General features: G+C 39.3%; 1 protein-coding gene across 1 annotated transcript; it reads right to left on the bottom strand.

Moving 5' to 3' along the window:
* Positions 1 to 385: 385 nt before the first annotated feature.
* On the bottom strand, positions 386 to 7,786 carry Camp (Cathelicidin-like antimicrobial protein). The gene is made up of 3 exons (XM_068229070.1): positions 7,459 to 7,786; positions 6,282 to 7,360; positions 386 to 475 (listed from the first exon to the last, which is right to left on the bottom strand). The coding sequence occupies exons 1-3, from the start codon at positions 7,658 to 7,660 to the stop codon at positions 386 to 388; spliced, it is 1,371 nt and encodes a 456-aa protein (XP_068085171.1). The 5' UTR covers positions 7,661 to 7,786.
* Positions 7,787 to 16,384: the final 8,598 nt, after the last annotated feature.

Here is a 16,384-nt window from a genome sequence, read left to right as displayed (position 1 = left end):
AAGTGGATGATCTTGTCATTCTAATCCTCCTATCTCTAACATAGAGGAATACCGGAATAATACTAAGCTAATTAACATGCATAGTGATATAAAAATAAAATAAATCCTAACAACTCCTTCAATATCCCATCTAACTAATCGTAAAGTAAAATAAAAAAAAAAGGAATCATGCATTCCCTTTCTATCCGTATTTACAACATTACAAATGTAAAATAAACACATGCCATCAGGCAAAAATTACGTTAAAGAAAAATCCCTACACTAAACTTCACTAGTATTTAAACATAATTCATATAACATTCCACTTAATTTAAAAAACATGCGTCTTATCTTTGACGACCCTCTGGACATTGGCAACGGCTCACATCCTTGCCAAGGTATTCTGTTACTCCATGTTCATCACTGCTTTAACACATGGAAGCAATCTTCTTTCTTCTATGGGCGGTGCCATCTTCTTGATGAAAGTTCCTGTACACTGCAACACAGAATACTTCAGATAAATGCCTCTTCACCGCTCTATTTGCACGTGCCGAATAAACCTTTGTTAGCTGTGAACTAAGCCAACATTACTCTGACAAAACAAATACACGTAAAATTAATATCACACATATAGGGTTTTATACAGTTAGTTAGAGCGGCTCGCGGTTCGGTTCAAAAGTTCTTCGTGAAACGCGACCGACACGAAAATGCAATACAGCTGAGCGTTTCTTCTTCATTTTCCAGTCTGCGGCTGATATAACCGTCTATTACTCTGGAGTAAAACATTGCGTCATAATGAAATCGGTAATTTAGCACTGCACCAATTAATTCAGTAAACTTCACGACTAAAACCACTGTTTCTCGGTCGAAAAGACCATACACTGTTATGTATCTATCCACGTGGCAACATTCACGCACAAGTATCAGAGCAATACCGAACAACATTCACACCACGTCGGCTCGCACAATCAGAGTAACGGTCCCAAAGCTTGGGACGCTTGAGAAGCTTGGCTAACACCGTTGTAGCTATGGGATTCCCGCATGTTTAAAGAAGCAACCAATCAGCGTGCTTGCTATTCACAATGACTTTTATATTAATTAAAATTAACATAAAACACACTCCAGCTGATATAAAAATGACTCATATTATTTCTATAGCGTATTCCTTATTATTTTACACTTTCCAACCTGTGGAACTCCTTCAACTAACAGAACTGATTCCTTTATAGTGATGTCTTCTTCATGCAAATGTCCATGTTGGTCAACCTGAGATTTTAATTCCGCACGATCCAGACTCCATATTTGCCACACCCATGCATTCTAATTGGCTGAATATTCCTCTTGGCCAACGTCTTCTACACGTGCCGAGATGTGCTAACTTCTGGTAACGCTAAGCCTTTCTCACGGTCCTGAGGAAGCATCGCGCAATATTCAGCGACTTTATGTCTCCATGGACTTCCGGTCTCAGCTATCCTGCGATCTACTATTTTACCATGTCTGGCTGAAATTTATCTCAATAAAATTATTTAATATGGCAAATATAAATCTGATTGTCTCTTATGGGGCGTCAGGATACGGCTCAGTATGGTGATACCAGCGCATTCAAAAACCTGAAGTAATTTATCATGCTGATTAGTGACAAAGCTATTGGTGTGGATTGGTTAGGTCTGGCTAGTGACCAAAGCATTGGTCAGGATTGGTTAGGTTCGTGACAGAATCATTGAGTGGAATCAACAAAGGGAGTCTGGGGGTTATGGCCGCGAAGCGACTATTAGCCCTCTAGCATTTCGGATGACGACAACAACGATGGATAGTGGCAAAAATCTGACACTGTCATAGCCAAAATTTACGTGGAGCTAATTGACAATGGAATATAATTTATTCTGGATATTAGGGTCTCGATGAGACCTTGCTCACAGTCATTAAAGAGTGGGTGGCCAGGCACAATTAATAGTTCCGATTACTGGAAAGCGAACGACTGCCTGGAACATGAAGGATTCGTGCACCTTCGTGGAGGCATCGAAAGCACGGGCCCTACTCCATTCCCGGCTTTGGGAGAAAGAAAGCTCACTTGGCTGGCTACTTGACAGAATTCCTATTTAAGACAAACTTTTCCGTTAATGTGAGGGTACACAAGTTTTTTAAGGTTGCGGGCATGCTCTATCATCCCCTACATTAAGGTAAGTTCCAACAGAAAATTATTGTTATGTATTGTACATTGTTTCGTTATAGATTGCATTTAGTTGTGTTTTTATTGTGCGCGGGTTGCAACAGAATGTATTTCACTTGATTGCTGGGAATAATGCCATATCCGATTGTACCTCAGCCAATGGAAATGCCACAGCGTGGTCGAGCAATGAATAACGGCGTTTGAAAAATTATATTAAGTTGTAAATGTACTTCTGGGGGTTAGTGGGTGGGTCCCTGGCTGTTGCAGTGAATACGTCCCTCCTCTACAAGAAATTCTACATAAGATTTGTAACATTTCAAATTCCTTTTGATGCTACACATATTGAATTTCTTTCATCTTTTCAAGACAAGGTGTTTAAAAAGTAAGTTTGTTATTTTTTTTACATTATGTATTTGGAACTACTTAATACCTCAGAGTTCAATGACAACAAGGTCACGTTGCATGAGTCTTCAATCTAACATAATGTACGATTCATTGTTAATGTTACCCACTGTAGCCTATAGGTATGTGTACAAATCTACAAAATATATTATTTTCAATAAACGGTGGATAAAATGAGTCTGCACGAGCGATTGCAGGGCGGATATTTGATTCGGTGACTTCTGCGCCAGAAACACATACTGTACTAACCAATTCCCATTACGTATATAGACGTTCTTCATAATAAATATAACGTCCTTAAAAATAATGTTTCGATATTCCATGGCCGAAGAACTACTTTAGTTAGCTGGTGGCCCGCCTAATCCTCTACAAGGTTTAGGAATGAAATAACAGTTTGATTCAATTATTGTGCTTTATTTCTTTTCTTCCTGAAGACCATCTAAACAAAGTTTTGTTCTATGCCATTCCTTTCTATAAATAAGCAGTTGTGTTCATACGAACTTAAATATAAGGTCAAAGCAAATATTCCATGTGTTCCATGTCAGAACAACCAAAAATGAGGCGGTTTAAAATAACCCGAATGCCGTGCTTTGAGCAAGAACACCAATATTTCATTGTAATTCGCAAATGCACTCAAGCGAGTATCGTACTATTCACTTTCTCTCAATATGCTTTATGAGATTCTCGAGATTTTGGCTATTTGTCCCGAGACTCTCGAATGAGAGAAATTCCCATTCCTAGATAACAATATACAGTACGTGCATCATTCAGTGATACATGCACACCCTAGTGCTGAATCGATCGATCTCGGTTATCTTCGAGATTAGTATCGGCAACTTTTGAAACACAAACTATGAATCGCTTATACATTGCTGTGCGACATCTGGCATACACTTTACGTGATAGTACTGTTATTGTTTACACAGCAAAGCCAAACTATAGAATTCATGCTAGGAACAAGATTCGCATCGAGAAATGTTATATAATGTTAAATAATGTATGTGTGGCACAGTTGATGCTCTATTGGTGAGAAATATATAATTCCCTCCATGGGAATTTAGAATTTTCCATTCGGAATTGCTAGGCGGGCAATAATTCCATTGTGGAGATTTATGTCCCATATGCAGTTATCAGACTGTGCCTCTTATAAGGGCTTCTGATAAGTTTACCTGCATACACCCCAGCATCAGTGGGTAGGGTCTGACACATCCCACTCTGATGAGTCTAGTGTCAGACCTAAGACGAAGCGCTGGTTAATAGAGCTAACGCCTGAAAAGCCTTACATCTGATATGTTTTTGACATTTTTGACATGCTCTATTGGGGAAAAATATCTAATTCCCTCCATGGGAATTTAGAATTTTACATACTGTACAACTTAGTTGAGCAGCTCGTCTCCTTTCTCTCAAGTCTTCCCAGCCCAAACATAGCAACATTTTTATAACGCTACTCTTTTGTCGAAAATCGCCCAGAACAAATCATGCTGCTTTTCTTTGGATTTTTTCCAGTTCCTGAATCAAGTAATCCTGGTGAGGGTCCCATACACTGGAACCATACTCTAGTTGGGGTCTCACCAGAGACAAATATGCTCTTTCCTTTACATACTTACTACAACCCGTAAATACCCTCATAACCATGTGCAGAGATCTCCACCCTTTATTTACAATCATATTTATATGATTACCCCAATGAAAATCTTTCCCTATATTAATATCTAGGTACTTACAATGATCCCCAAAGGGAACTTCACCCCATCAACACAGTAATAGGGATGTAGGCAGAGAAAGTTCGCGCCAGATAGCGCTCGTGTACTACTGGGTAAGCGCAAGGCGATCGTCTTATGTTTCTCCCAGTCAGCTGCGAGAAATATACAGATTGTGACCGAGTTTCCTAAGCTAAAGCCTACTATATATTCTCTAATTTTACTCCAAGACTATATTAATTATTTGTACAGGTATATCCCCTAGTATATTATGGACGATTTTCAGCGTTTAAGCGTTAAACAGCTGCAAAATGAGCTACGGACCAGAGGCGCTAAAACTAGCGGGAGGAAGGAAGAATTAGTACAGCGGTAATTACAAAATTCTAACACTCTTTATTATCTAAATAATAAATAGGAGTCAGCATGCCTTTTCCTAAAGAATACAATTACTTGATTATTGTACATTGAGAAATATATAAATATACATCCACAAGACTTAAATCATAAATAGAGATTTAAATACGCATTTACTCTACTTGCTTATAGTCTTCAATTCACGTATTTTTTTTAGGTTGATGGCTTACATGAAACTGCAGATACAGCCTTGTCCACCACCAAAGGCATGTGAATTTCTTCAGTTTCCTAGTACCGGTTCCTGTGAAGAATTGACTATCAGCCATAAGGTGAAGATCACCATCACAAATGTGCATTTGATGGATTATTTTGTATTTAGAAAATCGGAAATAGATGGAGCACCTGTTTCCAACTACAAATCATTGTGTGATGCTGGATACAGACTTTTCAGTGAAAAGTTTGTTTTGTTTATAAAATGTTTTTTTCAATCGGATGAAATTCTAATATGCAGTGCTGTGAAATCCGAGTACACAAAACATAAGAGCTATAATGTGAAGCTTATTTTAGGAGTACCTGGTGACATTATAGGAGCGGAATGTGAATGTGTTGCTGGAGCAGGCCCCAAGGCATGTTGTAAGCATATTGCTGCTGTAAGCTATGCATTAGAGCACTTCTCCAAGACTGGTATTGTTCAGTGTTCAGGAACATGCACCCAAAATTTACAAACTTTTCACCATCCCCCTTCCAAACGGTTGAGGCCAGTTAGCCCTATGAAAGTGGAATGTTTGCCCTTGGAACAAGTTTTCCAGGAACCCTGCCATGATGTTAGGCCATTGTCAGGAGTTAATCAGCCTGGATATCAGCAATATGTTGAAGGTATTGTGAAAAGTTCCCAACATAAGCTTACTTTTTCTTTTGCTCTAAAAAAAGAACAGGCCAGCTGCTTTGATGTCATTCATGACCACCATTATGGTGTGGATCCATGTGCGACACAAGCTGAAAATCTTGTAAGAGTCAATGATGAGGAAAGGAAGAAAATTGAGGAAAATACTAGACAACAATCCCAGCAAAGTCTATGGTTCAAAGAGAGGAAATATCGTTTAACAGCAAGTAATTTTGGGAAAATCTGTCACTCAAAAACACCTAAAGCCCTAGCAAAATCCTTATTCAAGGGAAGTTTGTTTTGCTCCAGTGATATGAAATGGGGACTTCAAATGGAAGACTCAGCAAGGGACAGATATTCTCAGCTAACAGGCCATGTAGTCCAAAAGTGTGGCCTCATTATTCATCCTATCAGACATTATCTGGCAGCATCTTGTGATGGATTAATTGGACAGGATAGAGTCTTGGAACTTAAAGGGTTGCCAAGTAATAAAAATGAAGCTATTTCAATCAAATGTGTTCCATACTTGGGTGAGAGCAGTGGTGCAGTGATACTCAAGAAAAATCACAACCATTACTTCCAAGTGCAAGGCCAGCTGTTTGTTACAGGCAGACATTATTGTAGCTTTGTTGTGTACACTGCTGTTGACATGCTAGTGTTGGAAATAGAGAGAGATGACATTTTCATTCATGAAATGGTGGCAAAATTAGACAAGTTTTACCATGAATATTTTGTTCCAGTCATCCTAACCTGACATAATGGTTTTCCTGAAATTGCATAACATAAAACATACAAATATTATCCTCCCTGAAAGACGAATTTTACTGACATGCAATTTTGACTGCAGTATTTTGCATGTTTTAGCAAGTCCTATAGCCCGTTCTATGTGTATTCTTTTAGAGGCTATCCTCCTTGTTTCAATGTTTTCTGATGGAGTAAACTGCCTTTTGCCTTTCAGAAATGGTGGGATATTTAATGTTACACCTTTAGTGCATAACAGATCCTGAATGTTGAACCCCCTATCTGCCATAACTGAATCTCCTTCTTCCAAGAGATCCAACATTCCTGATCTGATAAATAACTGCCTATCTGATATTGCCCCACCATATGCATCAGATATGAAACTTATGAAACCAGATGGATTTATACCTATTAATACCTTTGTTGTGTTTGCATTTTTGTATGTAGAAAATGTAGCTTGCTGTGCTGTAGGGTTCTTAGGTTTTGCTATTGTAATCTCAGTTGCATCAATTATTACTCTAGTCGAGGGGTATTTCTGTCTAAAAGCAAGGGGGCTGTTTTCAAGGACAGTTTCTCTATCAGGCCATATGTTCAACTCTTTAAATTGGCAGTACATGAAATTAATCCAAACATTAAATATTCTTCCAACAGTAGTTTTATGGATTCCAAAGTTAAGGCCTAGTTCCTGGTCAGATTTGTTGGTCCTTAGCTTCATAACTGTCAATAAGAAACACAGTCTGGGTTCAAGAGGGAATATCTGTAAATTGTATCTGTTTTCTCCCAAAACAGCAAACACCAAATTAAAATGTTGGACGTCTGCAAACCCTGTATAAAGCAATACGGCATTAGGATTATTCATTATTTGCTCAACAACCAAATTACCTGTAGTATTTGTCTGAGTACTGACGTCAATGAAAATGGGAGTCACAGATGTTACATTCACTTCTTCGGGTATATTCACGATTTCTTCCCGTACTTCAATGGGGATGATTTCTGAAGATTCCAATATTGTAAGCTTATCGTGGTAATCCGGCGATTTTCTTGTGTATGGCCTCTTCCTTCTTTTTGTTGTGTTCGTGGTCCATGGAAAAAGCGATGGAACAGCGCCCGGTTTTAATCTTGCTCTCTCACCTTTAAATAGAAACATAAATTCTGTGGTTGTTATCGAAATGCCTAATCACTTTATAGGTAGAAAATACAAATTATTTCCGTTCGTAAGTCGCACTTACCCAACAAAGTTTTCGTGAAGTCTCCGGGTTGAAAATGATGGGAACACACTTTAATATTTTCGGTCAGATTCTTCTCAGTGAAATGTTTCCTTCTAATAGTATGTAACCATTTCTTCCTCATTTCTTTATTTTGTGGAAACTGATGAAACGAAAACGAGCTTCCCTGATTTTTACAAAGAGGAACACTGCAATAGCTCGGCATAGTCACGAAAATAACAATTTAAACAACTTAAATTCGTGGATATTAGCGGCATGAGTACACAGGAGACAAATGAAGAGCGCCTTGCGCTTACCCAGTACAACAGCACTGCGCTCTATCGGTGCTAGTTCTATACATCCCTATTAAAATTGAGAGGACTTTTCATTTTTGTGAAACTCACAACCTGACTATTATTCCCATTTATCATCATCTCACAACATTATCGAGGTCACGTTGCAGTTGCTCACAAGCTTGTAACTTATTTATTACTCTGTACAGAATAACATCATCTGCGAAAAGCCTTATCTCTGATTCCACCTCTTTACACATATCATTGAAGAAAACATAAACGTCCAATAATACTGCCTTGAGGAATTCCCCTCTTAATTATTACAGGGACAGGTAAAGCTTCACCTACTCTAATTCTCTGAGTTCTATTTTCTAGAAACAGAGCCAGTCATTCAGTCACTCTTTTTTCAAGTCCAGTTGCACTCATTTTTGCCAGTAGTCTCCCTTGATCTACCCTATCGAATGCCTTAGACAGGTCAATCGCGATACAGTCCAATTGACCTCCTGAATCCAAGATATCTGCTATATCTTGCTGGAATCCTACAAGTTGGACTTCAGTGGAATAACCGTTCCTAAACCCAAACTGCCTTCTATCAAACCGGTAATTAATTTTGCAAACATGTCTTATATAATCAGAAAGAATGCTTTCCCAAAGCTTACATACAATGCATGTCAAACTGACTGGCCTGTAATTTACAGCTTTATGTCTATCACCCTTTCCTTTTTGTACAGGGGCTACTATAGCAACTCTCCAGTCATCTGGTAAAGTTCCTTCATGCAAACAATAATGAAACAAGTACTTCGGATATGGTAGTATATCCCAACCCATTGTCTTTACTCGACGTTAGCCCCTGACGGGACGTACTTCGGCTCCACTCTGAAGCTTTACCGAAGCCTTACACGGAGTAAGCCGAAGCTTTCCGAATGGCGTACGCCGCCATCATGAATCGAGTAGTTCAGATAACTAACTGATCTGAACTGAACTATTCTGAAGAACATTGCTGTATGTTTATTTTCACCACCGCCGTCTCGATCCTCTTATACTGCCTGCTCTATGCCACTAGTTTAACACAGGAAGGCGCGACTACCAATATTTCTCCAAGTCGCCGTAAGAGTGCAGCAGTAGACGCACAATCTTCGGTATCAGTGTGGGTGTAACACTGTGTTATTGATGCATGAATGTGTGTGAAAACCTGAGTTATTTCGTATAATGAGTAAACGTGGCTGGTCACTTCCGTTCGTACAAGAGATATTTTGTATAGAACTGTGAAATAAATTAACCATGTTATGCTTATAGACATTTCAAGAGTGATTTTAAGGTGTTGGTACTTGTTTATTTCCGTTTGTGCAAGGTATATTTTTCGCAGAACTGAAACTTCAGATTCTTTCCCCGAAATATTCAATTGTTGTGTACCATTTTGCCAATCTCGGCAAGGTGGTTCGCAGCCAGAAAAGATAAGACTCAATGAAATACCGTCTAGAAGGGAATTGAGAGAAAAGCGGCTGTCGGCTTTATCTAGGCAAGGACCTAATAAAGGAAGTAATTGGATATCTTCAGATTACCCTCGTATCTGTGCCTTTACACCTTATTTCAGAAGGTGATGGAGCCTCCGCGGCTCAGGCGGCAGCGCGCCGGCCTCTCACCGCTGGGTTCTGTGGTTCAAACCCGATCACTCCATGTGAGATTTGTGCTGGACAAAGCGGAGGCGGGACAGGTTTTTCTCCGGATACTCCGGTTTTCCATGTCATATTTCATTCCAGGAACACTCTCGAATATCATTTCATTTCATCTGTCATTCATTAATCATTGCCCCGGAGGAGTGCGACAGGATTCGGTAGCCGGCACAATTCCTATCCTCGCTGCTAGATGGGGGCTTCATTCATTCCATTCCTGACCCGGTCGAATGACTGGAAACAGGCTGCGGATTTTTTTCAGAAAGTGATTAAAGCCGTGGAGGATAGTGGATTCCTCGTGATAAGAATTGTGACGGACAATCACAAAACAAACGTCTTCATGTTTAGACATTTTGGGCAACCTCATATATCCAAACAATAATATTCCAATCAAGCTAGAAACAGGAAATCAAATCCTAATTTGCGGGTTATAGGTTCGTGTTGTTGAAGAGAGAATGGAGTGTGACACTTGTGTCAGCAACATCTCACTGCCTAGAGCTTCGACACCGCTAAATGGAACTGATTATGCATCAGGACAGAGGAGGAGTTCGATGCCCGAAACCTGATTTTGTTGCTCTGGTGAAGCATCTGCAGGAGTTCGTTTAAGCTGCTGTGCCCTATTGTCGAAGTCCTTCAAACGTACGAGCGTAATATGAGGAGTTGCAACGTCTTCCCTTTCAGAATACCGGGCGAGTTGGCCGAGCGGTTAGGAGCGCGCAGTTGTGGGCTTGCATCCAGGAGATAGTGCGTTCGAACCCCACTGTCAGCAGCCCTGAAGATGGTTTTCCGTGGTTTCCCATTTTCACACCAGGCAAATGCTGGGGCTGTACCTTAATTAAGGCCACGGCCACTTCCTTCCAATTTGTAGACCTTTTCTCTCCCAACATCGCCATAAGACCTGTATGTGTTGATGCGACGTAAAACAAATAGAAAAAAAACCCTTTCAGAATGTGTTTTGTTAGAGTGTGAAGTCAAAGAACATCAGCAAACTGTTAGTGATACTATCCTAACCAAGTTCGTAAGACCCCTGTTATTTGATATTGCGTTGGCAAGAACACAAAAAGTACGGTACCACGCCAAGCGTTCGTACAGGCAAATCGTTAAATTGTGCATGATGAGGCCAACTGCGACTTCATACAGGTAATATTGCCGATATTTAATATTACTGATGTAATTTACGAGCTTCAGTGAAAATATGACCATACTGCATAGTGTTTTGTAGGCTGCCGTCATTAGAATAACATTGTGCGTCTATGTCTGCCATCTAGCGGAGAAATGTTGTCGCAGCGTAGTCGCAAAAAGGCTCGCATAGAGCAGGCAGTATAGGAGAATCGAGACGGCGGCGATTTTCACCTACTGCAGCTTCACATGGTCAGCACTGTTTCTATTATTTTATGCTCAGAGTATTAGCATATGTGTATATACACGTGACTCGTGTGTTGAGAATGTCTTGTGAGAAGATATTGGATAGTGCTTTCCGTCTCTGGAGCTCAATGATTTTTACTGTTTGTTGTTATATCTCCGAGTGGTACATGTGATCTACTGCCCGTTGCTTGTGAGAAGATATTGGATAATGCTTTCGGTCTCTGGAGCTCAATAATTGTCACTGTTCTTATATATCCGAGTGGTACATGTGATCTACAACCCGTTTAAAGCAAGCCCAGTCTTTTAAAATGTACAGACTTTATATAAATAAATGTGTAAAAAATATTTGTGTATTTTTTAATATTATATTTGACGTTTATATTGTATATTTCAGCTCAATATTGCATCGAGTATTATAACCTCATATATTGGAATGAATGCCCTATTTTACCTACTTTACCTCAGATACCGATATACAGTTTGATTAATCAATAAGAATTGCACTAATAATCAGTGATCTGCATTAGGTGCTGTTGCCCAGGTGGCAGATTGTACTTTCAATTTAAGTCTCAGCTAATACAGTATAGACCTTCGGGATTGATAAAATTAGCCAAAAGATAATTAATTATAGTACAAGGTACAGTAGTGAAACTAAGGCTCTGCTTTTATTCCAGTATTGCTGATCTTGATGGGTATATCCATCAGTGGTTGGTGAATTTGCTTGAATCTGTATCAGAAAGTCAGAAGAAAGTGACAATGAGAAGGTTGAATATAATCCCATCAAACTCAGAACCTCTAGGTTATAGAAGAGGTTATGTAATTCCATAGGCAGAACTGACAGTGAGCTGATATTGAAGGGTATTCTTTTTCTTTCTGCCAAGCATGAGATAATAAGATTCAAGCAAATTCGCCAACCACTACCGTAATGGATATAGGCTATCCTTCAAGCTCAACAATACCAAAATACAAGTACAGCCTCAGTTCCACAACCTTGTATTATAATTAATTAATCTTTTGGCTAATGTTATCCATACCATATACTGTATTAATTGAGACTTATAACAGTATTTCTAGTGAAAATATAATCTGCCACCTGGGCAACAGCACTAAAGATAATCTCTCATCCTAAAGGGTCAGTGGTACACTCCTGTTTCTATTGTAAAAAAAGGTCAAATCACATGAAATTTTCAAGCATGATGTACTATGGTATGATTTTTTTATCACACTCCATGAACTGTGTGACTGATATATGATAATTACCTTCCTGAAAGCTGCAGGCAACAGCTAAATCTGCTCTCAAGATTGTTGATTTGCAGCTTCCCTGTTGGTACATAGTAGTACTGCTGAAAGTGTCAGTCATTAGTGGCTCAAATTAAGAGTTCTGCAACTGTTAAACCATGATCAGAAATTTGAAAGAAAAGCGAGGTGTCATTTGCATAACTGAAATTTGCTTCCAGAGGATTCCTGTGCAAAGTAAATTTTACAAATTTCTTACAACCATACATCATCTTCAAGCTCCAGTTTCCCAGGTGTGGAGTACAAGCGCTTGCTACTTCATCCTGTTAAAGTTTAGTTTCTGTTCCTCTATATCTTCCCACTTGGCATTCCTCTTGCTGACCTCCAATTTCACTGTCTCTATCTATAAATTCGTTGGCCTCCCCCTTTCACTTCTCTGTCAAAATGATTCCTTGCTGTTCTCGTTCTGTCCATTGTCATAACATGTCCAAACCATTGTAGCCTGCCTCTTCCTAAAAGCTCGGTAACAAGCATTTTGATGCCAGCCTCCTTTCTATTTGCTTCATTTCTGATCTTGTCCTTCCTGGTCTTTTGGTTCATTGTTCTGGTGAATTTCATTTCTGTTGACTGGATTTGCTATTTGCCTTGTTATGCAGGGTACATGTTTCAAGTCCATATGTGAGAAATGGAATGAAGTAGGTATGAAACATGGTCAGTTTTGCTTTCTGGGGTATTTTATCATCCCAGAGTAGGTTTTTCACTTGAAAATGAAATTGAGAAAATTTCTGAGTCCTGTTAAGTATTTCTTTTAATGTGTTATCTTTTGAAGTGATTCTTTCAAGGTAGCCTATTTGAAGTTAGAACCAGACTGCAATAGACTTCCCTCCAGGAAATTGTTTGAATATGTACCTTTACTGTTGATAGTCATTTAAAGAGCTTTTGTTTTATTGATTTTTAGTCCATATTCTTTAAATTGCTGTTCCAATATTTGGACACAGGTTAAGCACTTTTGATAGAGCATCTTTACTTTATCAATCTGGATGTCTGGCAGACCTATACCTTCTAGGTATTCCCAGATTATCTCTCTAGGCACACTGTCGTAGGCCTTCTCGATGTCCATACCAACCATCACTAAGTTCTTAACATAGCCTATTCCCAGTTCTTCTCCGTTATCATTCTGATGGCAAATATCAGGTTTGTAGTGCTTCAGTTGTTCCTGAACCCGCATTGCATCCTCCTCCAATAACGGTTCAACTATATTCCTAATTCATTTTCAAATGATCTCCAAAAGTTTGATTGAGAAAGTTGAGTGATGCCCCTATAATTTCTGCATTTCTTCCCATCTTCCTTTTTATACAGGGCAGTAGCGGCGACAGTGGGGGAGATGGGGGGCAGTTGCCCCCTCACTTTGTGGATAAAAGATTACATTTTTATTCCATTTTTAGCCGGCTGAAACTAGGAATTATAGAAATTATTTTTAAGCAAAGTAATTTGTACAAGCCCTGTTGTCTTATCGGCTAATTTTTTCCTCATCTTATTTAATTATTAACAAAATTATTAGAGGAAATACACACAGAATGTCGTTCATCCCGCATAACCGATTTGTATACCGCCACAGCAAGTAGTGTACACTGCATGTGCTATGAGGAAGGGTAGCAAGGGTACATTTTTGCCAAGATCATGGGCACTGAGGTATGGTTCACCTGCTTGCCGCGTGCATTCTTCAGTCTGGCAGTCTCTTTAGTATCTGTTAGTTTCTTAGTGTGTAGTCAAATACTAAATGATTTTAATTGTATAATCACACCGTACTTTATTTAACTGTACTAAATGCGTAATATTGTTCCTTTGGTGAAAGTTTTATTGTATGGTATAGTATTGAATCGACCACCTCTGTGGTGTAGTGGTTAGTGTGATTAGCTGCCACGGTTCACGCAGACAGTTCTCATCCTAATTCCTCCAACGGCTAAATCTACCCAAGTCATCTCCTCATTTACGAGCCTAACCAAAATGATGTTGTGTGCAATAGAACTCCTGATTAACAGTCCTTCCCATTTTAACACCTGTTAAGAACACTTTCTAATCTATCTCTTCCTCATTATCTCCACTTACCTGAATATCTTTAACTCCTAGCACACCCGGATGCAGACTCTTTGCTGACTCTGCCAGTTATACTTTCTTTCTTGCATGAGCCTCATTGATAGTGATGGATCCACATTGAATTCCATTTTATTTGCCGTTTCCAAGGTAAATGCCCAGAAAACAAAAGCAATGAATATCAATCTGAAGAGCAAACAGAAATTCATTGTCAGTGATGAAGACATTCAAGAAGTCGAAGAGTTTACATATCTTGGCAGTATGGTTACGCAGGATGGAGGAGCAGCTGCTGATGTCAAAATGAGAATCCACAAAGCAAATGTGGCATTCATACAACTCTATCCGATATGGAGGGCCAGCGAAATCTCAATGAAAACCAAACTTCGCATTTTTCGAACAAATGTAAAAACAGTACTGTTACATGGTTGAGAAACCGGGAAAGTTACCTCAGAGATCACTCATTAACTACAGGTATTTATAAATAGATGCTAAAGGAGAATTAAATGCATTTTTGGCCAAAAGTAATTTCAAAGGAAGATCTCTGGAAACAAACAGAAGAAGAGCCCATTGGCATACAAATAAAGCGGAGGAAATTGAAATGGTTCGGCCACATACTGCAGAAGCAGCAGGATGCAGTGGAGAGGAAGGCTCTGTTTTGGAACCCCCAAGGATAACGGAAGAGAGGTAGACCCAGAAAGTCATGGAGAGACAGTGTGATGGAGGAGGCAAAACAAGAAGGGAAGACCTTTGGAGAACTGAAGACCCTAGCTCAAAATAGGATACTTTGGCGCTCCGTCGTCAAAGCCCTATGCTCTCCAAAAGAGTAAAAGGACATAACTAAGTACGTAAGTTTAAAAGGCGTGTTTAAAATATTCTGAGCTTGGTACATTCTGTGAAGCAGGATGCTGCCTTACTTACACATACTCACAGTGAGAATCTCTCCTATAGGAGGCAGGGACCACCGGTTGATTGTATAGTTCTAGCTGCCAGAACAACAGGAGGGTCCTGGCTTGGAACATGTCAAAAATGTCCACCCTAATTCCATAGCAATGGGTATCCCAACTCTGAGGACGATTAACTTTGCCACTCAGCCGTTGCCCATGGTTCACACACTAGGATATGTCTACAGAAACACTCACCATAAACCACACATTTGGACTTAACAGTTGAGGGTTATTCACACATTTGTGTAATGTAATACTGTTATGTAACAAAATGTGTGACATTATGTTAGCTGGCGACATTACCTTGAGAGCTGCACGATCCATGGATCTTAATGTCATGGTCCATTCTCCATCAATATTTCAGATTACAGCCTGCATGGTTGCTAGGCAACATAGCATCACACATTTTATTGAAAGGCATTTATGCCCATTTGATTTTCCCAGAGGGAAATGCAATAACTTTTTTAAATATTCATTATTTTCCATTACCGAGACACAGTTTGCAGAAAATGTGCAATTCTTTACTCCGTTCTACACTCTTGTTTGATCACAGGAAATGTAGTTTTATAGAAGTTATTAACTGCACAAGAGTTGTTCAAGAGTACCTATGTGGAAAAACTATTCTGAAGTTTAGTTTGGGAGCCATGTTAATTGTCATGGTAATAAAATGATGGAAATATTAAAGCTTTTTGCAGAGTCTGTTTGGTTAAGCTCAGCTGATTATGATAATTTTTAAAATATACACACTGTGACAAATGAAAGTTTTGAAATTGTTTGAGAGATGACACTCATAACTTGCAGATATTGACAAGTCCTTAAACATTACATGGTTCACTCTGTTATTGTCTGCTATTATAACACAAATTTTAAGCCCTCATGTTACAACAGGCTTCACTTGCATAGGATGTTAGGTCCTTACCTGTGATATTTGCAGGAGAAAGGGATAAAGTTTGTTTCTGTCTGTTAGGTCATCAGCCCAGAGGCTGGTTGGATCCTCAATTAGGACCACCAAAGGCTATGCAGTTATATGGAAACTGCAAAAAATAATGGCAGAGCCCAAATGAGGCATACTAGGCAAGACGAGGAGTGAGGTAGTTTGCCATTGCTTTCCTCACTGGACCAGAAGGTGCTACTGTAGCACGATTGATCCTATGAGCGACACCTTTCATAACACTCAAACACTAGTTGTGTTCCAAATGTCATTACTCAGCACGACCTATACCCCAGCAGCTTCCATACTGTCACAGCCATGGATGAGATTGGGACTTCGGTAGAAGCTACACTTTGCTCTGGCCTGTGCCAAGAGACAGAAACAAAAAAAGTGAAATAAATAAAGAGGCACTAA

Source organism: Anabrus simplex, chromosome 8 (genome assembly GCF_040414725.1).
Source record: "Anabrus simplex isolate iqAnaSimp1 chromosome 8, ASM4041472v1, whole genome shotgun sequence".
Taxonomy (NCBI): domain Eukaryota; kingdom Metazoa; phylum Arthropoda; class Insecta; order Orthoptera; family Tettigoniidae; genus Anabrus; species Anabrus simplex.
This window is presented reverse-complemented; position numbering and strand designations above follow the sequence as displayed.